Here is a 25,779-nt window from a genome sequence, read left to right as displayed (position 1 = left end):
TACATGTTCATTCATGCGATCAATCAGAATTGGACTATGCTTTTCTCACCTAGACAGAGCATGGAAACAAGCAAAATGCAAGCGTTGTTAAAAGGACATGCCACCTGTAGGACAGAAGTTAGGATTCTACTTAGGAAATGAATGGATATTACCCAGCTGATACTTTTCTTTTCCAGCCCTGAAAAAACAAACAAACAAAAAAAAAAACAAGACAAAAACAAAACAATGTGGCTGAGTTTATCCATGTGTAAGAATAAATGTAATTGTCACAAAACCTATATCTGGGGCAGACAGGGTTAATCTGTACTGTATACGGCTGCACCCAGGGAAGCCCCGCCCACACAAGTGCCTGCTAGTTACAAACTATTTCCACAGTCCTGAGCGCCTGGGAAGAACAGTCTGGATTCCAGACTGCAAACGAGACAGAACATGGACTCAATAAGCACTCCAGTCACCCAGCAGATAGGTAGAAATGTGGAGGAGAGGGGTGTAGAGCTGCACGCACCGCTGTACCACCCAGATCTAGAGCTGGCAGCCAGCTGCCTGGTGAGGGACAGGAATGGCAGGAGCTCACAATTCGGAGACCTTTACAGGGATACGAAGGCAATCATAATCTTCGTTAGGGTAAGCCAGAGCCTTGACCTGCAAGCTTCTATGCATGCTTCATCTTTCTAGAACAACAAGTTACTTCAAAACTGTTTGAGTTATTATACAGCTGAAATACATGCATGTCACTAATAGCAAACACTGTGTAATTAAACACTACAGTATTAAGATCGTTGTGTGTGATGTTCTGCATGTGTAGTGTTGCAGGTCACTCTAGTATGTTTTCATTTGCTGTATGTACACGCTGTACTGGGACTGATTGTATAAATGGTTGCTAGGATACTAACTTTTTTTTTCGCTACCTTCGTGACAGAATTTCTTATGCTATACTTGTAAAGAGTACGTGGAGGATCTGGCCAACATTCCTAAAAGTTTTCTCCAGGTACAGCTGAAATACTACTACTAATTCTACATAAACAAAAATGTAGTAATAATGTCTGTATGCATTTACATTGCCCCCCCCTAAGCACTCTATACTTAACAATTGATCAGGTGCACCTACACCTGCCAATGGCAACTACAGTGTCAGAGGTGCAAGAAGGGGATGGGGAACAGTCTGTTAAAGATTACCACTATTCAAAATATCTATAGAAGTGATTATGATGAGCACAGGACCAATAGAAAGCTAATACTGCAGTTAAGGGAGGGCCCCTATGGCCCAAGGGCCCTGATGCGGTCGCAACCTCTGCACCCCCTATTGCTATGCCCCTGTGTGCATCATCAACAGTGGAATTATAAAAAAAAACCTGTAGTTTAGTGGTTATGCTGATCCAGATTTATTTTTTTTACTGTGGGTACTTGCATGATGCGACGGAGTTTCTATTGAGTGTAGATAGAATTTACCATCCTTACCTTGTGTAAGGGCCAGTTCACATTTGAACGAAATCGCAAGTTGGCGTACAAAATCTCACAATTTTACCGTGATTTGCGCTTGTGAATCCCATTCAATAGAACGAGATTCACAGGGCACTCATCCCCAAAGAACTGCATGAAGCGCATTTGCAAATGCTACAGTGTGAATGTATCCATAGGGATACATCAGCAGCAGCACTTTGCTGGTTGCCGGCGATCAGCAAAGCGCTACCAAAGTACCAAGTGTGAACCAGCCCTAAGTTCGTTTCTGTGTGATTGCAGTTGCATGCAGCACCTACCAAAAGAGTATTTGTTTTTTTTTAATTTGTTGTTTTACTTTACAAATTGGTAAACAACCTGTGCTTTTTTTTTTTTCAAATAAAGTCCTCAGTCATTTTAAGGTTAGAGAGGGGACCCCCAAGGTACCCCTGTACCAATTTGAAACCCTCGAACCCTGCTGGTTCACAAGATAGGTTACTATGCCATATCTCAGGATGCAATTTGGCACATACGTAGCTTGGGGGGGTTCCCTCAAAATTTATGGTGTGTAGGAGGCATGATTGCAGAGATATTTGGCCTCAAATATCAGCAGCATAAGCTGATAGAAAATATGGCAGCACAGGATCGAATTGCGCATGCGAGCCAGAAAACGTGATGATGTGGTAGGAAAACGTGATATGTTACAGAGAGTGTCACTACACCAGCAAGAAACACACTTACTCGACTGATAACTGACATTTAGCAACTTTTATACATGTTATTATGACCCAGGAGTGTCTGCAATCTTATAATAGCAGACTTTTCCTTTCTTGGAAAATCCTGTCTTGATGTGCTGGATTAGTTATAGTATCCCCACTATTGTTGCCTTTAGGGTACATTCACACTGAGCGCGTTGCTGCACGCTGCATTGCTGACAGGATTTTCCTGGAAAAAAAGTATGCTATTTTAAGCAGAAATGTAAGTGACACTATGGGGCTGATTCACTAAAGGCCGTTAAAGGACCACTATCGCGAAAAAAGTAGACAGTTAAAATCTGACAGAACCGACAGGCCAGTCCACCTCCTAATGGGGAATTCTCAGGTTTTTTTTTTTTATTTTCAACAGCATTTGCTGAACAGAAGTTTAACTGCCAAAATAGTAAGATACCAGCCCGCCTCCCTACTCACTTGCACACTATTTTGTCAGTCAGACTTTGCAATTGCTGTTCAGGAAATGCTGTTGAAAACAAAGAAAACCCTGGACTGTCCCAAAACCTGTCGGTTCTGTCAGCTTTTAAGGGATACGTCTAGGCGAAAAAAACAAAACAAAAATCCACTTACCTGGGGTTTCCTCCAGCCCCTGGCAGCCGTCCTGTGCCCTCGCTGCAGCTCAGGTGGCTCCTGGTCTCCTCCGCTGTAGATGCCGACCTCGCCCAGTCGGGTTTCCAGGTCGTCTTCTTGTGCGCTTTACCACGCAGGTCATGTGGTAGCGCTGACGTCATCAGGACACAGTAGTTCTGCGCCTGCACAGTACCGTCCTGATGACGTCAGCGCGATTCCGTGACCTGCGTGGTGGAGCGCACAAGAAACTGACACGGCGAGGTGGGCATCTGCAGCGGAGGAGACCGGGAGCCACCGGAGCTGCGGTGAGGGCACAGGATGGCGGCCAGGGGCTGGAGAAAGCCCCAGGTAAGTGGATTTTTGTTTTTGTTTTTTTGCCTGGACGTATGCCGAATGCCGTGTCTTACACAATCAGTGTGATCCTCCAGTACATAAGTAACACCAGTGTTGCTATGGTAATCCGCATTATGCAAGTGACAATGTGTTACCATAGCAACACTCACCTTACTCATGTATCAATGTGCTTGCTAATTGCACAACGCATAGTATTCTGCTGGTGTAAGTCCCGGTAATATTGCCGCCATATATCAACTTGCATGTACTGAACCTAGAGTATCTGGTCTGATATTTCCTACCTTTCTGCTGTAATCAGTAGAAATGATCAACAAATTGCAACACCTTTCTTCTTGATGCAAACTTTGTTGCGATTTGTATACAGATTGAAACTGGATCAATAATATGACTCTCCAGATTAATCCAGTTTTTCAGTGTGAATAAAAATGGCAACCAAATTTGCATCACGTAAGGGCCTGTACACACTGCTGCGCTTTTCAAATCACATGCGCTTTTTAATCGCAAGGTCTTTTGAAAAATAATGAAAATCGCGAAGACCTGTACACACTGGTGCGATGCGCTTTTTCAATTCTCATGAAGGCTTGCGATTTAAAAATCGCATGCGATTTTAAAAGGGCAGCAGTGTGTACATGCCTTCACAATGTGCAACTGATTTATAAACCTTTAGCAATCTGGATATATTGCTGATGAAAATGGTGATTGTCATACTGCCCTTGTTTCCCTATGGGATAGAGATGGGTATCGGGATTTGTGCTGTCTTCAGCACTGCAGCCACAGCTTTGAAGGGAGAAAGAGTCAGCATACCAAACAGCACATAAGGTAACCATAACATTAATGTAAACAAAGTGGTGTCTCTATGATACAGTCCATTCAGACAATGGAGAGACAAAGGACCGTCCAATACTGCAAATATCAGTCAGTGTGCATCACAGGTAGGCAAAGATTATTAAGTCAGCACCATCAGCAGTAAAAATAGTTCTTTATTGTTAAAAAGGCAGCATGTATATGGTGAAAAGTAAAGGGGATAATATTGCACCCTGAGGTACACCGTATTTCAGTGGTACAGGGTTGGAGAGGAAGGGCCCTAAGGCTACCCTTTGTGTTCTGCCAGCCAGGAAGGAGTTGAACCACCGGAGAACAATGCCATCTATGCCACAGTACTCTTGTAGCCTGTTGAGCAAGTTTTCATGATCGACTGTGTCAAAAGCCGCTGAGAGGTCAAGCAAAATCAGGATGGAATATTGGCCTTTGTCTCTTGCCATGAGCAGATCATTGCAAATCTGGGTGAGGGCTGTTTCACAGCTGTGATATTTCCTGAAGCCAGATTGAAGAGGGTCAAGGATGCTGTTTCTGGAGAGCCTGGCTTCAAGTTGGAGGTAGACAGCCTTTTCAATAACTTTTCCCAGAAAGGGGAGGTTTGAGACATTTCTGTAGCTGTTTAGAGCATCTGGGTCTAGGCTGCTTTAGGCCCTGTTCATATTATGTGCGTGTGGAAAATGTGCAGAACGCATGTAGTAAACGCACTGGAAAAACGCATGCGTTTGTACGCGTTTTTGTAATGCGTTTGTATGCGTTTTTTCCTTATGCGTTTTTGATCATACCTGGAAGAGTCAGCTACACTTCCGACGAGAAACGCACCTCCGAATACGCATACAAAAACGCATGCCATGCGTTTTTAGTGCGCGCCCATTGACTTTCATTATAATGCGTTTCTGTGCGCGACGCACAGAAATGCATCCAACTATGCGTTTCTGCCACGCATACGTTTGCCACGCGTATATGTGAACGAGGGCCATACCTTTGCATTGATTTTTCTGGCCCTCGCAAAACGCACACAAAACGCGTACCTTAAAAACGGACACAAACGCGTGCAGTGTGAACGGGGCCTAATACTCAACCCTCTAGTGGCCGTAAATTTTATACGAATGGGTATTATGATTGTAATTCCCTATTTGTAGTATAGTTACTGAAATGTCCATGTGGACTAAGTTTTGTGGGTAAAACGACCCAAGCACTGAAAGATAGGATATCTTCGCACAAAAGCGCGATTAGGAAGGGGGATGATGGTGCTGACTTGATTGAAGAAGAAGCTGGTTGGAGTGTCTACTTGTGCAGAGGCACTACAAGTCTAAGCACATCAAACCTCCACTCCATGGATGCTTGCTTGATACTGAGGCAAAGATTATTATACATGGCCAAGAATTTTTTTCTTTTTAATTTGGATCCCTCTCCTCCCATCCCCCTGAGAGGAAACTACAGCTAAACCTGCATACACACGCTAGATGACACTTGGCTGAGGTGGCTGATAACAACCACCTCTGCCTAGAATCCAACGTGTGTACAGCATCCCGATCCTAGCTGATTACTTTGCCCAAGAGCATTGTTCTCAGCACTTACCCTCAATCCACCATGTGACATTACTCCAGCACCACTCTGGTCCCCCACATAGGATCAGCCCCAGGAAATCCATCCCCCGCCCCCTCACACACACAAAAAAAAAACCTCACACACTCTGAGATACAAACAACTCACGGATACTGTTGCATTGTTGCAAACTCCCTTTCTGCACTCCCCGATCCCAGTGTGGAAATGCAGAGCATAGCTGTGCTCTCACCTCTCCACCAGAGTCCAGTGCTGTGCTTTCACATGTCTTCTCCTACCGCATGTAATGTGATTACACGCTACATGAAAAGAGTGAGATGCTGGAGCTAGAGGGAGCAGGAGACGTACAAGATGGTCGAACAATGCTGGAATCCGGCGGGGAGGCAAGAGCCCATCTTTTGCTGCTCTATACTCTGCATTGTCAAGAAGCTAGGCATTCTAGCCAGGAAAGTAGATTTGTTGGAGAAAAAACTGCATCTATTAACAAGAGTAGTTTGAAATACACAAATAGAAAAGGGAAAAAAAAACCTGCATTTTGATGGCTGAAACCCACTAGAAGCCTTTTCTTATCACTAGTGATTTGAAAAAGCTCTTGCTAATGCAATGCTATGGGGAATTTTTATAAAATCACATCACTCAAGTGTGATCACACCCATAGCAGTACATTAGCAAGAGCTTTTCAAATCACAGAGCGCTCACAAAAGCGCTCCTAGTGGGTTCCAGGCCTTAGGAGACTGGCTTCCACATTTTTCAATTTACTTTAGAGGTGAAAGAATTGTAAAAATCCCCCTGTGTTTGCACATGTTTGAACAAAGATGTGCAGCGCTTCTAGAAATCATGGATAGGTTCGCACTAGGTGTTGCATACCCTTTAAAAACAGGATTGCGACAGAGGGGAAAAGTTGAATTGTGTGTTACTAGTTTGATGTAATGCATGCAGTACATACAAAGTATGCTTTACCACAACTGTAAATGCCCATGTTGTCCACTTCCACCAGCATCCCTTATATTATGTGGGTAGATCCAACTGCAACGCACTGCTTACGCACCCATGTAACGTGCCATTGCCATATAATCGCATCACATTAGCAATGTTATTATATTGTCCAATGCAAAAAACCTCAACTCACTCACATATTGATGTATCTTATGACAAGCAATGAGGAACAACCTGAGTAGTCCAAAGAATTGAACTTTGCAATTGTTCTTGATTGCTATAGCCTACTGTGCATAATGTATCTTACATCTAACATGTCTGTGCTGTTTGTTTAGAAAGCGGATGTCAGACTTATAGTCATTGGACAGTCATCACATCTCCACATTCAGGTAACATAATGAATTCTTTGTTTAAACCAACATACAAACTACATTTATTCTTCACAAATGCGCACTTTTGTTGTATTCGAATTGGAGTAAATGCAATATGTAAGACAAAACTGGATGAGAGCAGCATTCACTAAATGAAGAGCAGTGCCACAACTGCTGGTCTCTGCGCCCCAAGACTCCACACTCCACTCCAATAGATCTGTAAACATCGAGTCAGAGGGCCCTGCTTCAGCGCAGGCACATTGCAGCATTTGTGAACAGAGGAGCGAGCTGTCTATCTTGCTGCGGCCATGTGGTTTGCTGAGCACTGTGAGGAGGTCCAGTAATTAGATTGTGCCACACATTTCTTTCCAGAATGGTGTCCCCTGTGAAGCGGTGGTCTCTTCTGCAGCACAACGCTGTCACTATTTTTATGGGACAGTGTCCTGCAGGTATAGCAGGGGAGCGGGCCACTAATTTATTTTTAAAGCTACAGTCTTTTAGCACAAAGTCACTTCTATTTATTATCCTGAGAAAAGCTTATTATTTGAGAGTTGTCCTTTTAACATTTCATTGTATCCAGAACTGGGGGGGGGGGGGGGGGGGCAGAGACAAAAGACATAAAAAAAAACATTTATGGCTCCTGAGTTTGATACAGACATCTCAATTGTAGTCAGTTGTTTGTTATCCATTACTGGTGCACAGATTAAATGAAAGAAAATCAATAAGTATATGAATACAAAGTATATTTTTCTGATCCTGCACTGTTTACACTGAAACCAAACCGTAAACTCTCTTCTTTTCACTATTCCAGCAATTTTGCTCCACAACAGGGTATCCTCATGAAATCTATGTCGATAGTAACAGAGAAATATACAGCAAGCTTGGAATGAAAAGGGGGGAAAGCTCCGCCTCTTCAGGTATTAATATTTTTTGAAGCATAATAATGCTTATAAGATATTCCACTAGCACTAGCTTTTCTACTGTACCAGTGTTAGATTATAGGTGTGTTCTACAGCATTGTTTCTAAATCGTATTAGAACATAACCTCTTTATGAATGCCAAAGTCTACCTAGTACTACTGGGAATAGGTCGTAGCAAGTACCCCTCAGTAGAGACTGAAGCTAGTTTTATTCTGTTGTAGTCCGTGTAGTGTGGGTACCTTCCACTCATATCTGTGCCTAAACGTAGATACAAAATTGTTTTGTATCTTAAAAAACTGTACATAGGGTCACACATGCACAGTTGAGCATGACTGGCCAAGTCGAGGACTTTGCTGAATCAGGGCCCTTTCACACCTTTAAGCTGCGGTATTTTTACTGCACCCCACCACTGGGCACATACTGCGGTGTTACGACGTGACGGAAGTGCGACGCAGGTCCAAAACTATGTAAACGCTGTGGCGATGCTGCATCGGCCCGCAGGTCATGTCAGTCTATGGCGATGCATAGACTTTTAAAAAAATCACCGGTGCGCATGCGCGGAAGCATATTTTAACTATATGCTTCCGTGCACCTCCGCATACCCGAAGCAGAAAGTGATCACAAGCACGCTTCACTTCCTGCTCAGCCAGACAGGGAACACCCCCGCAACAGGGTGGGGCTGCCTGAATGCCTGTTTTTTACTGTGCGATGCGGTGCTTCAGGCAGGATGCACTGTATCGCTAATGCAGGAGGATGGCAGGGGAGCCCACGGCCTACAGATGAGAAGAAGAAATTCCAAGTACCGTAAGTATAATTGCTTTTGTTTTTACATCTCAGGTTCACTTTAAGGGCTCGTTCACACTGAAAGCGCTTACACCATGCTTTCCTATGTGCTAGTTCAGATTGGGGCGTTCCGTTCCCTTTATCGATCGGAAAAATGCTCCATGGACCATTTTTCGGGGCGATTTTGCAATAATGGGAGGTATAGGAAAAGCGCAAAGCGTTAGAAAAAGCATTTTTGCCATCGATTTCATAGGTGTTTTTTTTCCCTGGTGTTTCCAGGATTTTTAGGTTCTTTTCCCTTTAAATATAAGGCCTAGGACACTTAGAAATCGCAAAACGCCCAAGAAGCGCTTACAAAAACTCTTACAAAAAATTCCCAACTCACAGAAATCGCCAGGAATCGAAAAAAAATACATAAAAAATGCCAAACGCAAACGCTAATGCGATTGGAACGCAATGTGAACAAGGCCTCATGCGGAAGACTGGAGAGGGTGAATTTACCGCCTGTCAGCTGCTCCCATGCTCTGGCTGGGGGTTTCCTAACGTTCAATACAGGTATTAAAGAGGCACCCCACCCCATGGAGTCACATCTGAGATAGTTGACATGTTGCTTTTTTCCACTGCCGGGTAATGCTGATTGGAGGGAAGGGATGCGGGCGGGGAGCGGCAGCATAGAGGAGGCGGGAGAGCGGCGAGACTGACCGTACAGACATAAACAGCCAGCTATCGACACACGCTGCATGTCGCTTAGCACGGCGTATGATTTATGGGGTCACAGCAGAGCGCAGGGGGGCCTGTGGGGGGAACTGTATAGCAACAAAGGCTGGTGATTATATGCAGACCCAGCCTCTGTGTGCAATTAGGATTCTTAGAACCCACCTCGGGTTCTCTTTAACCACTTAAGCCCACCTGGACGAACATTCTCGTCCAGTTGGGCTGCGTGCACTCCCGCTGGCCTATTGCACTCCCGCCACCGGCCATTAGCCCAGCGATCAATGAATGGGATTTTAGATCCCATTCACTGATCGAAGCCCCCCGCAGAAAAACCAACAGCCTCTTAACAGAGGCTGCTGTTTTTCTGATTGTGAAAAAGATTCCCCTCTTCCTAATGCGTCCTGGAAGCCTGATCATACGTTTCCAGGACTTTTTGACTGTGGCCATCTTGTGGCCAAATAATAAAACTACACCCACATGTGTTTTTTATTAAACAAATGCATTATTTTACATTTAAAGAGTAACTGTCAGGCTGCAAAAGCTAATTTAAACCTCTATTCTCCTGTGTTAAACAGTTTAGAAGGAAGCCAAAAAGGCAATACTGAAGTTAAAAATCTCTCTTACTTTTGATGTGTGCTGAACAGCAAGGATGTTAGACCCAAGCTCTTAAAAGGACGACAGGCCGCATACCATACTGCAAAGCATTCTGGGGCTTCTTGGGTCCTCCCCTCGGCTGCTAGTGAGAAGTTACAGTCTCATGTTACAACAGCCAGCACTGAAAAATCATGCAGAGTATACTACATGAGTCCGCTATTGTTCCTAGCCACATGGCTAATTAATATTCACTGCACAGTAGTGTTGTATTTTTTTCTGAGTGGAATCATCAGGAAGCAGGCAGGACATGACGACACATTTGGCTTCATAGGAGACAGACAAACCTGGAACCTGCTATGAGCTGTCAGGCCCATCATTCTCTGCAGATACTATATAAAAATTCTGTGAAATCCAAACGTGGACAGTGAAATGCATATGTAATGTAAGTACAGCCAATCTTTAGCTACTGATATATGTGTTTTTTTTCCTCTGAGACTTTATACCTAACAGCTCCTCTTTAAAATTAGCTGTTTACCTCTGACACCACAAATTACCCAAATAACATTTTTAGTAATAGAAAAAAAAAATTACAATTAAAAAACAAAACAAAATAAATAGTTACCTAAGGGTCTGAACTTTTTAAATAAGCATGTCAAAGGAGTGCATTAATATAATTTTTTTAAATTATGGGATTGTAAATAGTGATGGATGCAAATTGAAAAAATGCACCTTTATTTCCAAATAAAATACATTGTGATAGGGACATAATTTAAATGGTGTAATAAACGGGACAAATGGGTAAATAAAATGCATGGGTTTTAATTACGGTAGCATGAATTAATTTTAAACTATAATGGCCAAGAACTGAGAAATAATTACTTTTTTCCATTTCTTTCTTAATATTCCTGTTAAAATGGATTTAGAATAAAATAATTCTTAGCAAAATGTATCACCCAAAGAAAGCCTAATTGGTGGCGGAAAAAACAAGCTATAGACCAATTCATTGTGATGAGTAGTGATAAAGTTATTGGCAAATGAATGAGAGTTAAAAGTTGCTCAGATGCAAAAAATAAACAACCCTTCGGGCTTAAGTGGTTAAATGCTCACCAAATGCTTCGAAAAAAAGGAAATCCCACATAAACGCCAACAAAATGTGCCCTCATTCAGATGCTGGCTGTAAATGTTGGGTAAGCCCCTGTGTGAATAAGCCCTTCTCCTTCCAGATCTGATTAGTCCTGGGCAAACTTCCAGTTCAGCTCATGTTAATTCCACTCATTGAAGAGCAAAGAAAAAAATACCTATTGGAATTTAAGTTCACATCTCTGGTGATGATTGTTAAATGGAATGTCATTAAAAAGCCGCGCTGGGCAGTTTATTAGTCAGATAATTAGTGTTTCACCTACTCTGTCGGTGTCTAGATTAATGATATAGTGTAATATTACATTTACTCCGCACACAGCTATGTTGATTAATTATTTGCAGATTTGAAAGGTACCAGTTTTATGCAGCTTTCTGCTATACTCTGAAAGATCTAAATAAAAGGCATCAATATTACACAGCTGATTCTTCAGCAATGGTAGCATAAAAGTAAGTTTTAATTTGTACATTAACTGATCTACAACCTTGTAAACCTACGTTGCATATGAGCAGTCGGTTTGTGACTGATTTTGAGGATCTGGTGGTTTGAAAATATGATATGGCAGCTTTGCAAAAAATGTAATTGAAGTTAAAATCTTTGTTGAAACCCAATTGGTTGCTCAGGGCAACTGCCCCATTATTCTTGCTGTTTTATTTGCACCTACCTTGGTAAATAGGTAAACCTCATTCTTGTTTTGGATAACAGTTCTTACTTGCACTTGTCTTGATAAATCGTTGCATGTGTCTTCTTCATTGTTGGTTGCTATAGGCAAAACACGGCCTATGTCCGGGCTCTGCAGGATTGAATAGAATGCTACATTAAAGGGAAGGTTCAAGCAAAATAAAAAAATTAGTTTCACTTACCTGGGGCTTCTACCAGCCTCATGCAGCCATCCTGTGCCCTCGTAGTCACTCACTGCTGCTCCAGTCCCCCGCTGCCAGCTTTCCAACCTCGGAGGTCGGCGGGCCGCATTGCGTACGTTTTTACGCATTCCCACTAGTGCAGGAACATTAACACATACATTTTTACGCGTTACTGGTTCAATGCGTAAATTTTTACGCATCGAACAAGTAATGCGTAAAATGTATGTGTTAATGTTCCTGCACTAGTGGGAATGCGTAAAAACGCCCAAACTGCGCCTGCTCAGTACACCACGGACAACGTGTGATTTATTGACAGCGGCGCTGGAGGAAGCCACAGGTAAGTAGAGCGGAGGGGGGGGGGGGGGTGCCTGATGATTCCTTTAAGGACCAGAGACCGCTGGTACCAGAAACCGCACATACTACCGACGAAAGCCCTCTACTACCATTCACAGCGCACACCCGTCGCCTCAGGCCACCCACTCTGCCATCTCTACAACGGCAGAGCTCTGTTAGACGGTCAGGAGCCGATTTTCAATGAGACTGGCTTACATTGATGACAGGGTCAGGAGCCATTGACATTGGCTCCTGACCGGCTCACAGAGCTCTGCTGTCATACCAACAGCAGGGCGAGTGAGCACTCAATGGTTTCCTATGGAAATGCAATACTGTCAAACAGATCTAGTGATGTATTTCTCCTTCCGGTTTTCTCTTGTCTAAAAGGTGTTTTAGTAAAAAACATTTTTACAGTAGCCAGTGAATTGCAATGAGGAATGGGTTGTACAGAAAAGTAGTGCAGGTTGTATCTCATCCAACCGAAGAGATCGCACACCTGATAGGAATGGGTGCCGGTGCTGAACCCTTGTAGCAGAGATATCAACAAAGTCAAAGGAAGGTTCCACACACAGGCTATTTTTAACCACTTGCCGACCGCCTTAAGCCGATGGGCGGCGGCAAGGGCTGGGCCCAAACGATCGCAATACGCCCATCGGCGGTGGCGGGCGTGGTTAGGCGATCGCGTCATTCGTGACGCGATCAGCCGCCGGCGACTGGCTCCGCCCCCCCCCCCCTGCGCTGTAACCCGCCGGCCGTTCAGAAGCGCCGGCGGGTTACTAGCACCCGGATCGCCGCATACAAAGTGTATAATACACTTTGTAATGTTTACAAAGTGTATTATACTGGCTGCCTCCTGCCCTGGTGGTCCCAGTGTCCGAGGGACCACCAGGGCAGGCTGCAGCCACCCTAGTCTGCACCAAACACACTGATCCTGCCCCCCCCTTCCCTCTGATCGCCCACAGCACCCCTCAGACCCCCCCCTGCCCACCCCCCAGACCCCTGTTTGCACCCAATTACCCCCCTAATCACCCAATCACTCCCTGTCACTATCTAAAAACGCTATTTTTTTTTAAACCCTAAACTGCCCCCTGCTCCCTCCTGATCACCCCACCACCCCTCAGATTCTCCCCAGACCCCCCCCCCCTGTGTACTGTATGCATCTATCCCCCCTGATCACCTGCCAATCACCTGTCAATCACCCATCAATCACCCCCTGTCACTGCCACCCATCAATCAGCCCCTAACCTGCCCCTTGCGGGCAATCTGATCACCCACCCACACCAATAGATCGCCCGCAGATCCGACATCAGATCACCTCCCAAGTGCAGTGTTTACATCTGTTCTCTCCTCTAAACACCCACTAATTACCCATCAATCACCCATCAATCACCCCCTATTACCACCTGTCACTGTTACCCATCAGATCAGACCCTAATCTGCCCCTTGCGGGCACCCAATCACCCGCCTACACGCTCAGATTTCCCTCAGACCCCCCCTTATCAATTCACCAGTGCAATATTTACATCTCTTCTTCCCTGTAATAACCCACTGATCACCTGTCAATCTCCTATCAATCACCCATCAATCACCCCCTGTCACTGCCACCCATCAATCACCCCCTGTCACTGCCACCCATCAATCAGCCCCTAACCTGCCCCTTGCGGGCAATCTGATCACCCACCCACACCAATAGATCGCCCGCAGATCCGATGTTAGATCACCTCCCAAGTGCAGTGTTTACATCTGTTCTCTCCTCTAAACACCCACTAATTACCCATCAATCACCCCCTATCACCACCTGTCACTGTTACCCATCAGAATAGACCATAATCTGCGACCTTCCGGGCACCCAATCACTCGCCCCACACGCTCAGATTGCCCTCAGACCCCCCCTTATCAATTCGCCAGTGCAATATTTACATCTCTTCTTCCCTGTAATAACCCACTAATCACCTGTCAATCACCTATCAATCACCCATCAATCACCCCCTGTCACTGCCACCCATCAATCACCCCCTGTCACTGCCACCCATCAATCAGCCCCTAACCTGCCCCTTGCGGGAAATCTGATCACCCACCCACACCAATAGATCGCCCGCAGATCCGATGTCAGATCACCTCCCAAGTGCAGTGTTTATATCTGTGCTCTACCCTAAACACCCACTAATTACCCATCAATCACCCCCTGTCACTGATACCCATCAGATTAGACCCTAATCTGCCCCTAGGGCACCCAATCACCCGCCCACACCCTCAGAACACCCTTAGACCCCAGCCCTGATCACCTCGCCAGGGCATTGCTTGCATCTATTTCCCCCCTCTAATCACACCTTGAGACACCATCAATCACCTCCTGTCACCACCTGTCACCCCCTAGCACACCTACCCATCAGATCAGGCCCTAATTTGCCCCGTGTGGGCTCTTGATCACTCGGCCAAACCCTCAGACCCCCTTCCGATCACCTCCCCAGTGCATTGATTGTATCTATTTTCCCCTCTAACCACCCCATGAGACACCCATCAATCACCTCCTGTCACCCCCCTAGCACTCCTATCCATCAGATCAGGCCCAATACAACCTGTCATCTAAGAGGCCACCCTGCTTATGACCGGTTCCACAAAATTTGCCCCCTCATAGACCACCTGTCATCAAAATTTGCAGATGCTTATACCCCTGAACAGTCATTTTGAGAAATTTGGTTTCCCGACTACTCACGGTTTTGGGCCCGTAAAATGCCGGGGCAGTATAGGAACCCCACAAGTGACCCCATTTTAGCGGAAATTGATTTTTATTGTTTTTCTCACAAAGTGTCATTTTTCACTAACTTGTGACAAAAAATAAAAACTTCTATGAACCCACCATACACCTAACGGATTACCTTGGGGTGTCTTCTTTTTAAAATGGGGTCACTTGTGGGGTTTCTATACTGCCCTGGCATTTTAGGGGCCCTAAACCGTGAGGAGTAGTCTAGAATACAAATGCCTCAAAATGACCTGTGAATAGGACGTTGGGCCCCTTAGCGCACCTAGGCTGCAAAAAAGTGTCACATATGTGGTATCACCGTACTCAGGAGAAGTAGTATAATGTGTTTTGTGGTGTATTTTTACACATACCCATGCTGGGTGGGAGAAATCTCTCTGTAAATGGACAATTGTGAAAAAACACAATTAAAATCAATTTCCGCTAACTTGTGACAAAAAAAATATCTTCTATGAACTCACCATACTCCTAACGGAATACCTTGGGGTGTCTTCTTTCTAAAATGGGGTCATTTGTGGGGTTCCTATACTGCCCTGGCATTTTAGGGGCCCTAAACCGTGAGGAGTAGTCTTGAAACCAAATGTCGCAAAATGACCTGTGAAATCCTAAAGGTACTCATTGGACTTTGGGCCCCTTAGCGCAGTTAGGGTGCAAAAAAGTGCCACACATGTGGTATCGCCGTACTCAGGAGAAGTAGTATAATGTGTTTTGGGGTGTATTTTTACACATACCCATGCTGAGTGGGAGAAATATCTCTGTAAATAGACAATTGTGTGTAAAAAAAAAAATCAAAAAATTGTCATTTACGGAGATATTTCTCCCACCCAGCATGGGTATGTGTAAAAATACACCCCAAAACACATTATACTACTTCTCCTGAGTACGGGAATACCACATGTGTGGCACTTTTTTGCAGCCTAACTGCGCTAAGGGGCCCAAAGTCCAATGAGCATCTTTAGGCTTTACAGGGGTGCTTATAATTAGGCACCCCCCAAAATGCCAGGACAGTGAACACACCCCACAAATGACCCCATTTTGGAAAGTAGACACTTCAAGGTATTCAGAGAGGAGCATAGTGAGTCTGTGGCAGATTTCATTTTTTTTTTGTCGCAAGTTAGAAGAAATGGAAACTTTTTTTTTTTTTTTGTCACAAAGTGTCATTTTCCGCTAACTTGTGACAAAAAATAAAATCTTCTATGAACTCACCATACCTCTCACTGAATACTTTGGGATGTCTTCTTTCCAAAATGGGGTCATTTGGGGGGTATTTATACTATCCTGGAATTTTAGCACCTCATGAAACATGACAGGGGGTCAGAATAGTCAGAGATGCTTGAAAATAGGAAAATTCACTTTTGGCACCATAGTTTGCAAACACTATAACTTTTACCCAATCCAATAAATATACATTGAATGGTTTTTTTTTTAATCAAAGACATGTAGCAGAATAACTTTTGCGCTCAAATGTATAGGAAATTTTACTTTATTTGAAAAATGTCAGCACAGAAAGGTAAAAAAGTCATTTTTTTGACAAAATTCATGTCTTTTTTGATGAATATAATAAAAACTAAAACTCGCAGCAGCAATCAAATAGCACTAAAAGAAAGCTGTATTAGTGACAAGAAAAGGAGGTAAAATTCATTTAGGTGGTAGGTTGTATGACCGAGCAATAAACCGTGAAAGCTGCAGTGGTCTGAATGGAAAAAAAGTCTCTGGTCCTTAAAGAGACTCCGTAACAAAAATTGCATCCTGTTTTTTATCATCCTACAAGTTCAAAAAGCTATTCTAATGTGTTCTGGCTTACTGCAGCACTTTCTGCTATCACAGTCTCTGTAATAAATCAATGTATCTTTCCCCTGTCAGACTTGTCAGCCTGTGTCTGGAAGGCTGCCAAGTTCTTCAGTGTTGTGGTTCTGCTATGAACTCCCCCTTCCAGGCCCCAGTCTATGCACACTGCCTGTGTGTTATTTAGGATTAGAGCAGCTTCTCTCTTCTCTCTTATCTTTTACAAGCTGGATAAATCGTCCTCTGAGCTGGCTGGGCTTTCACATACTGAAGAATTACAGACAAGGGCAAAGCTGTTTGCAGGAAGAAACAAGCAGCCTGAAACTTCAGTGCATGAGAACAGGGGGAAAGAAACACACAAATGATCTCTTGAGATTCAAAAGGAAGGCTGTATACAGCCTGCTTGTGTATGGATGTATTTTCTATGTGTGGACATACTGTACATCAACCTACTTCCTGTTTTGGTGGTCATTTTGTTTGTTTATAAACAAACTTTTTAAAACTGTTTTTAACCACTTTTAATGCGGCGAGGAGCGGCGAAATTGTGTCAGAGGGTAATAGGAGATGTCCCCTAACGCACTGGTATGTTTACTTTTGTGCGATTTTAACAATACAGATTCTCTTTAAGGGGCGAAAAGACTGTGGTCCTCAAGGCCGCTGGCCACTGCAGCCCCAGGTTCTTCTCTGATGAGGGGACGTTTTCTCTTCAGGCAATAAGCCTCACTGAATGCCTGTCATTTTAATACATCTAGTAAGTGCAATTTTATATTTGCGCAGTTTTTATTGATTAAAAGGTATCACACTACGGCGCGCTCCTCCTGTTTTGTAGTTTTTACCTGGCTAAAAGAGCCTGGGGAGAACACTGCAGGGCCTGACTCAGGGTCACTGAGTTACAGAGCTCTAGTCCAATCAGCATTCACTGTGGGTGGATGTATCTTAAAAACTATGCAGTATTGAAGATGGCGCCTGAAAATGCAGCAACCCCATAGGAAAGCATTACTTGCATTTTTGCCATGCAGTTTTGCATTGCAGCAAAACACCCATGATCAACAAGTTGCCTGTGGTGTGTTGCCTCAGACAATGTAATTGCATTGCTGTTATAGAGCACTCACATCAGCATGATAGGCGTTAGTAGTGTGGTGCGATGGATCTTTTGGCATAATGTAAGGCAAGCTCTGCAGTACCAGTTAAAGTGGACTCCTCTCTGCTCTAAAAGATACACAACAGCATAATAACCTTTACAGAAAAAAACATTTCTTTGTTACAGCTGATACTTCCTGATTCATGGAAGCAGACATATTGTTAACACCTTGTGCTTTCAAATGAGCTTATCTGCCATCTCTGCTGTGGCAGTCATGTGACACAGGGGAGAGATCAAATCTCAACTTGTGATTAGACACAAATGAGGGGGAATTAAACAGGCTAAACTCTCTAAATACATACAGGGTGCATATCTCTGTTTCCCTTCTGTCCATTGCAAGAGTTCAGGTCCACTTTAATGTGCATGTGTACAGTTGCAGTGAAGCCTACTTTTCATTAACTGTATGCTTCACATCATACATATATCGCACAATTTGACGTTTCCCCTCCGTTCCATTGCAATCCTGTTTTTATAGGGTATGCAACGCCCCAGTGTGACCCTAGCCTAAATCTCAATGGATATCTTTGTGTGTATTTTGGAGGGATGTGAGGGTGTTATTTTGGTACTTTGGGTTTCCTCATAATTGTAATAATTTAATGTGATTATGTAATTCTTTAGGTAGAAGCCCTCATATAAAATCAAACTATATCAGTGGAAGTATTAAAAGCATATGGAGAGCAATGAAAAGTCCAGCATTTGACTTTCAAGGTGATCCAGCGCAACAGGGGGGAGCAATCATAGTAGGACCAGGTATGTAAAGTAATGATTCTTTGAATTGGGGCAGGTTGTGGCTTTGAGTTTTCCACAGAAGCTTGGCCAGTAGTGATGTCATGTCTAGGAGAGCTCATGGAGAAGCATGTGATCAGTTTGGGGCTGTGGAGTCGGAGTCGTGGAGTCAGGCAATTTTGGGTGCCTGGAGTCGGGAAAAAATGCTCCGACTCCTAATGAATTTGTAACTGTAATTAAAATAGAAAATATGATAAAATGTTCTATTTCTCAGATAATAGTCATTAAAAATAATGTACAGTATATATACAGTAATAGCTGTGCTTAGTCCACAAAAATGAAATAAACCAATCAAAATTAGTTACTTGTGCTGCTTCAATAAAGCAGTCCCCGTATTTTTAAGGTCAGATATACACATCTGATTGTGACTGTATATATGATGTGTGCACAGGAATCTCTTATATATACTAAATAACATCTATGCTGTAAGAATAAAGCCTGATGTGTAGCTGTGTCACTAATAGAGATGGTCAACGAGATGGAAATAATTCTGCATTGATGCTGATTTATGCAAATGTATGCACTCCCTTTGCTGATGAAATCAAATAATTTGATATGTTGTTAAAATTTGGTTTGGTGACTACAAATTAAAGGGTAACTGAGACGGATGAAAAGTAAAGTTTTATACATACCTGGGGCTTCCTCCAGCCCCCTTCAGGCTAATCAGTCCCTCGCTGTCCTCCACCACCCGGATCTTCTGCTATGAGTCCTGGTAATTCAGCCAGTCAGCGCTGTCCGGCCGCATGCCGCTCCCACAGCCAGGAACGTTCTGCACCTGCGCAATAGTGCTGCACAGGTGTAGTATGCTCCTGGCGGAGGAGTGTGTGCATGCGCACTACGCCCGACTGGCTCAAGTACCTGGACTCATAGCAGAAGATCCAGGTGGTGGAGGAGGACAACGAGGGACTGATTATCCTGAAGGCGGCTGGAGGAAGCCCCAGGTATGTATAAAACTTTAATTTCATCTGTCTCAGGTTTACTTTGTTACACAGTAGTACTATACTCTACATATGCACTCCCCACAGAGCTGCAGGGAATCCACTGAGAATGCTGTGCACATTGAACACAGAGGTGTTGTCTGTTTACAATCTCCTCATTCCCCTGCAGAGTACCTACACATCATTCTTACATGTACCCACACTTACATTGCCTAGGGCCTGATAGATGTTCTTTGTTCCGGTTTGTACCTTTTACAAGTACTCTTACCAAGGACTAGTTTTAGTCTAAAGGGAATAAATATAGTAGTCTACATATCCTTCTCACTTCAGTTGTCTTGTAAAATTCCTAAGCGTTGGCAGTTAAGAGACTAATTTCATGTTACATACTTTTAATCAACAAAATTGTAATATGCAAATTAGAGGAGTCGGAGTCGGTGGAATCCTAAACTGAGGAGTCAGAGTCGGAGTCGGTGGATTTTTGGACCGACTCAGCCCTGATAGATATGTAATTCTCTGATTTGCTAGTCCTGATCGTGTGCTAAAGCAGAATGATATGTAAGCATTAGCATTCTCAATTTTTTGTGGTGTGCCAGCCTCAGGATCAAAAGAACCACATGAAAAGCCAAGAAGAGAAAGAAATCCTGAACATGAGAAACGCTGCACTACCAAATCAAAATATAACAAAACTTTATTGAATATTCTGTACAAACCTCTTAAAATCATTTAAAACAAGTGCTGACATCAGCAACTCACCACAATATAATAATATGCGGATATACATTCAAAAATGCCTCACCTCCTATAATCAAAATGAGCCCTGCAGGCTGCAAAAATACTCAATATGGGTTCAGAGTCTGAACCCAATATTAAGCAATACTGGACCCTGTCTGGGATGCCTAAACCAATACAAAACACCTATAAAACTTCCTATAGACAAAAGTGGTGCAAGAGAAATGAAAGTGCTAGTGCATTGAAATTATGCTCATCGAACATAAGAGATTGTGATTATGGTCATACATGGACAGTGCATATAGGGATCAACAATGCCAGTGAATAAAGGGTATATACATACATAGCCTAGGATTAAATATGTAGGCAGCCATGAAGTAAGGGTGGAGGGAGGCACACAAGACGCTCCACGCGTGACGTGGTTCAAAGGACCACTTCCTCAGGAGCGGTGCATTGTGGGTAGGGAGTTGCTTAAGAGCTAAAAATCACAATGGGTAAAGTCCATTTATTGGATAACTAGTCTGGGTGGGCGGGAGATCACGCGGCGAAATCGAAAGTTAAGCCGCGTTCGCATTGTGTCAATAAATGGAGATGGAGCGCACGGCGGAAGCGGAAGTTAAACCACGTTCGCATTGTGCTGATAAATAGGAATGGAACGTACGGTAGTCTGTATCTCCCTGCTGCTGGAACGCCTACCGGAAACACAAGTTCCCCTAATACTGTGCGTACTCGTGATTGGTCCATTAAGCAGCATTACATCACCACCTAAATATAATCAAGCTTGGAGTGCAAATTGGCTCCGTTATTGTGTCTACAGTGCCTCATAAGAGTTAAAAACCTTTGACAAAGCATTCAAAGATTCATCAAGTACATAATGTTGTATCAATCTAACAAAGGATTATACATATATTACAATTGACACAAGATACATAGCTGTAGGCAAAACCAGCAAGAATATTGCTGTTGGAAGGCAAATAAAAAATACACTCACTTATATCTGAAAAAAGAGAGCAATAATCATTGTAAGAACATATGTGCAGTGGGCACAAGTAGCTAGCGTCCATTCACCGCATTTGTAGTGAGCACAAATCCTAGCGTCCATACACTACATAGTAAGAGTTTTAATTGATGAACAATGGGTTCAGGCTTCCATATGTTAAAGGGGTTCTTTCAAGAAAAAAGTAGGCAGTTAGAAAATGTGACAGATGACAGGTTTTGGGCCAGTCCATATTTTTAAGGGGGATTCTCAGGGCTTTCTTTGTTTTTAACAGCATTTCCTGAACAGCAGTTTAACTGCCAAAATAGCAAGATACCAGCCGGCCTCCCTAATCACTTGCACAGTATTATGCCAGTTAGATTTTGCAACTGTTGTTCAGGAAATGCTGTTGAAAACAAAGAAAGCCCTGAGAATCCCCTTTAAAAAGATGGACTGGCCCAAAACCTGTCATCTGTCACATTTTTTAACTGCCTACTTTTTTCGCGAAAGAACTCCTTTAATGAAAATTAAGGTGAACAGGCAACCAAGGTGGCCAACAGGTAGACCAGCCAAAGAGAGTCCTGGTCAAAGAGTCCCCTCTCTCTTTGACAGTCAGCAGATGTGGTCCACTAATATGGAAAAGCACCCTTGATATGCTCTCTAATTTATATTTTGAGGAAATGGCTGGTCTACCTGTTGGCCCCCTTGATTGCCTGTTCACCTTAATTTTCATTAACATATGGATGCCTGAACCCATTGTACATGTGTACATTGCACATGCTTTTTCACTGTAAACTAAGCCTAAGTCTAATGGCACTAAGTTAGGGCTGGTGCACACCAAAACCCGCTAGCAGATCCGCAAAACGCTAGCAGATTTTTAAACTCTTTTTTTTATTTTTATGAGGCGTTTTGCTAGCGTTTTGCGGATTGCTGCTGCGGTTTTCAGTATAGTAGATTTCATATATTGTTACAGTAAAGCTGTTACTGAACAGCTTCTGTAACAAAAACGCCTGCAAAACCGCTCTGAAGTGCCGTTTTTCAGAGCGGTTTGCGTTTTTCCTATACTTAACATTGAGGCAGAAACGCACCCGCAATCCAAAAAATGCCTCACCCAGGCATTTTTCGTTTCTGCAAAACGCCCCCCGCTCTGGTGTGCACCACCCCATTGAGATACATTGACCAAGCAGATCCGCAGCCACAAGCGGATCTGAAAACGCCCAAAAAGCCGCTCGGTGTGCACCAGCCCTTAAAGCTGCTTAGCTGCTCTGCAAGCTAGCTACATTGCCATTAGTGCATTTTGCACACTGTTGAGTGGAAGTAATTTTCCCCACGCTAAAGTTGGAAGGACTGCTGAAAACATGGGAGATGCCATTTACTTTAAAGTGTACCCGAGGCGACATGTGACATGATGAGATAAACGTGTATGTACAGTGCAAGACATATTAATAACCTGGCTTTTATACTTGTTTTATTTTGCTGCCTGAAAGAGTTAATTTTTAGGCATGGAAGTGACTGCTTCTGTCTTGTCGGTGTCTTGTCGGGAATATAGTAAACATCGCTGATAAGCAAATTACAGCCATAAATGTTTTCCTGACAGAATACAACTTCTGAGATCAGAGGGAGATACAATACATGAACTATTGACCCTTTTCTAACTCTGGGACTCTTATTAGGCTGGCACTGAGCAGAGGCAACAAAAAGTTCAATCTAGTTTGTAAATGTTTAAATATAAAATAAAACCATGGGATATTATATATATATATATATATATATATATATATATATATATATAATATTTCATTCACAAACTGCAGTAGAAATCAGTGCACTCCACTAGGAAGTGTAGAAGTCTATATTTTCAGTAGTGTTACACTAGAAAGGAAAATTAGCAATTCCCTCTGGCATACTGAAGAGGGAATATGATTTAAAGGAAATCTGAAATGAAAGTAATACGAAAGCTGCAATCATCCTCTTCTACTTAAAAAATACACATTTCCTGTATTGCTGATGGTTTTCCATCACTAGCTTCTAAGCCACATCCCTGGGACAACATACCAATAAAGTTAGATTGTGTGATGCATACTTGTTCTGGGCTTTGTGATTCAGAAAGTATTAAAGACATAGAAGTGTGCAACAGCCAGGCAAGTACGATTATTTAAATTTGAACCCAAGGTGAAAATAAAGTAATTATATAATAGGCTTTTTCCTCTGCTTGTCTGGACAGCAGAGCCTTTGATCTCAATAACAAGCCGACGTCGGTGCTACATCAGCAGTTCATGCAGCAAGAATAAAAAGGATACAAGGTGAAGCACACCTTGCAATAATAACTCGCACCGGAAGACTTGCTATAAAGGATCATTAAACGCTTCAGGAAACCTCTAAGGGGTGTTCCACGTTTACCATGAAACACCCAAACATAAAGTCCATTATCCAGTAGAGCAGAGGTAGGGAGCCATATGTGGCTCTTTTGATGGCTACATCTGGCTCACAGATAGAGGTTGATTCACCAAGCTACACTGCTCAAGCAGCACAGCTTAGTGTGGCAGCGCAAGTAAAATGTTCAAAGTAGGCATGCTACAGCTGTAGCACGCACTACTAACTTACTCCCACTACCCCAAAACAGACGACTGCTCCAATTGTCCCACTCTGGACCCGGTCAAGTCCAGTTACTTTGTAGGACGAGTTCCCCTCAGTTTGACTGACCCAATAGTCTGCCTGTCACTTGACAGGCAGCCTATTGGGCAAAAGTGTGGGGATCTTGTCCTACAAAGTGAATCAATCCCGCAAGTCAGCTAGCTAATTGTACAAGCTGTTAGTCACTATTTCTCCTGTCTGGCTCTCATGGAAATTGCTGATGTTGCTGAAACCCAAGAGAAGCTGAAGAAGTGCCTGACACTTCCGCTGCCCGGCGGATCAACTGTATTACCATAGCAACAGGGACGTGAGCCCTATTGTCCCAGTTTGAAACATATTGTATGGCTCTCACGGAATTACATTTTAAAATATGTGGCGGATATGGCTTTCTCAGCCAAAAAAATGTTCCTGACCCCTGCAGTAGAGTGAAAAAAAGAAAAGTACTCTACCAGTGTTTCTTGTTTCAACACTATTGTGGCTGTGATGACAGTGGGGTTCTGAGACAGCCATACATAGTGCCACAATAAGCTTTAGCTGGCGTCAGATCATTGACCACAAGTAAACTACAAAGTCTCTGGTGCCCTTACTTTATACAACATCATTTGTAAAGTGCTTTTCTTCCATAGGTCTCTAAGTGCATTGCTTGTCTCAGACTCCGTAATAAGCGACAGGTAGGATTATGTTATAAAGGAAGAAAATTACCGGTCTGTAAATGCCAGACTAAATAGGTGGACTTTTAATCAAGATTTTAACACTTCCAGGGATGGCGCTGCTTACTGAGTGTTTCACAGGGTAGGGGCAGCATGACAGAAGGCTCTGATTCTGATGTAATTTATCATATGAACATGTTCGAGTATTGGTGATGTCTCATACCACACATCAATAATGTCCATATTTGTATTGCTGAATGTCCTAACTGTATATGTATACGTGCTCCCCACTATTTGTTTTGTACTATGCACAGAGCTACGGAAGATGGTGATGCTATATAAATATAAATAAAGAATAATAATAAAGATTTTGGGGTAGACTAAGTTATTAGATCATGTTGATCTGAGGCTGTGGGTGGTGTGGTGTGTTACGCCACTCAGGAGGTTTTGCCACTTTTTGCCCCGCCAGTCCCCCCCCCCCCCAGAGATCCCGTGGCTGAAACCCTCTAGCTAGCACTAGGCTAATTAGTACAAATGCCTGATCCCTGCCGCTCCCCCTGTATACATTGCCCAGCCTGGATCCAGCGATCGCGCAGCCTCCCCGGACAGCTCCGGTCTTCACTATGGGGAGGATCGCACATGACGTCATGCGCAAACCCGATCCTCCCCATAGAGAGACCGGAGCTGTGCAGGGAGGCTGAGCGATCCGGGGGGTAATGTATAAACCGGGTGATCGGGGGGGGGATCGCAGGGGAGCGGCGGGTGCCCGACACTAGTACTAGCTAGCCTAGTGCTAGCTAAATGGTATACAATCATTTGGGATAAAACATTTATTATGGGGGACTCCTGGGGCCACAGAGCGATATGCCTGACACATGCCGCTAAGGATGTTAAGATAGCCAGAGCCTAAATCGTGTAAGGTCATGAATGTTAATAGGTTCACCACCCTTGAGCCACTGACGTCACCACCCCCAGCTGACCTGTCTGTCATGTCTACTCCACTGATGTTCCCGCCCCCAGCTGGACCGTCCATTGCCTCTCCTTTCTGCTTCTTCACCCGTGGACAATCACCTCTTCTAGTGATGTCACAGTAGGCAGGCTGGAAGGGCAGTGCCATCTAGCCAGCCCATCCAGCTCTAAATGCTCCCTACGCATTGATCAAAGCCATAGACAGCTGAATGGGTGGGCTAGATACGCAGTCCAGCTCTCCGGTG

At 43.6% G+C, this 25,779-nt stretch overlaps 1 protein-coding gene across 3 annotated transcripts in view; it reads left to right on the top strand.

Moving 5' to 3' along the window:
* The first annotated feature begins 360 nt into the window (after positions 1–360).
* PRXL2C (peroxiredoxin like 2C) overlaps positions 361–25,779 on the top strand; it is a 32,447-nt gene continuing 7,028 nt past the window's right edge. The window contains exons 1-5 of one of the 3 annotated variants that reach the window (XM_068271429.1): positions 361–624; positions 920–988; positions 6,785–6,838; positions 7,632–7,737; positions 18,471–18,602. In XM_068271429.1, coding sequence (XP_068127530.1) covers positions 430–624; positions 920–988; positions 6,785–6,838; positions 7,632–7,737; positions 18,471–18,602 — 556 coding nt within the window. In that variant the 5' untranslated portion in view covers positions 361–429. The remainder of the gene's footprint in view (positions 625–919; positions 989–6,784; positions 6,839–7,631; positions 7,738–18,470; positions 18,603–25,779) is intronic. The other 2 variants (XM_068271430.1, XM_068271431.1) reach the window with 2 other exon arrangements.

This window comes from Hyperolius riggenbachi, chromosome 1 (assembly GCF_040937935.1).
Source record: "Hyperolius riggenbachi isolate aHypRig1 chromosome 1, aHypRig1.pri, whole genome shotgun sequence".
In the NCBI taxonomy this organism is placed as follows: domain Eukaryota; kingdom Metazoa; phylum Chordata; class Amphibia; order Anura; family Hyperoliidae; genus Hyperolius; species Hyperolius riggenbachi.
The sequence above is the reverse complement of the archived record's forward strand: the minus strand, read 5'-3'. Positions and strand labels throughout refer to the sequence as shown.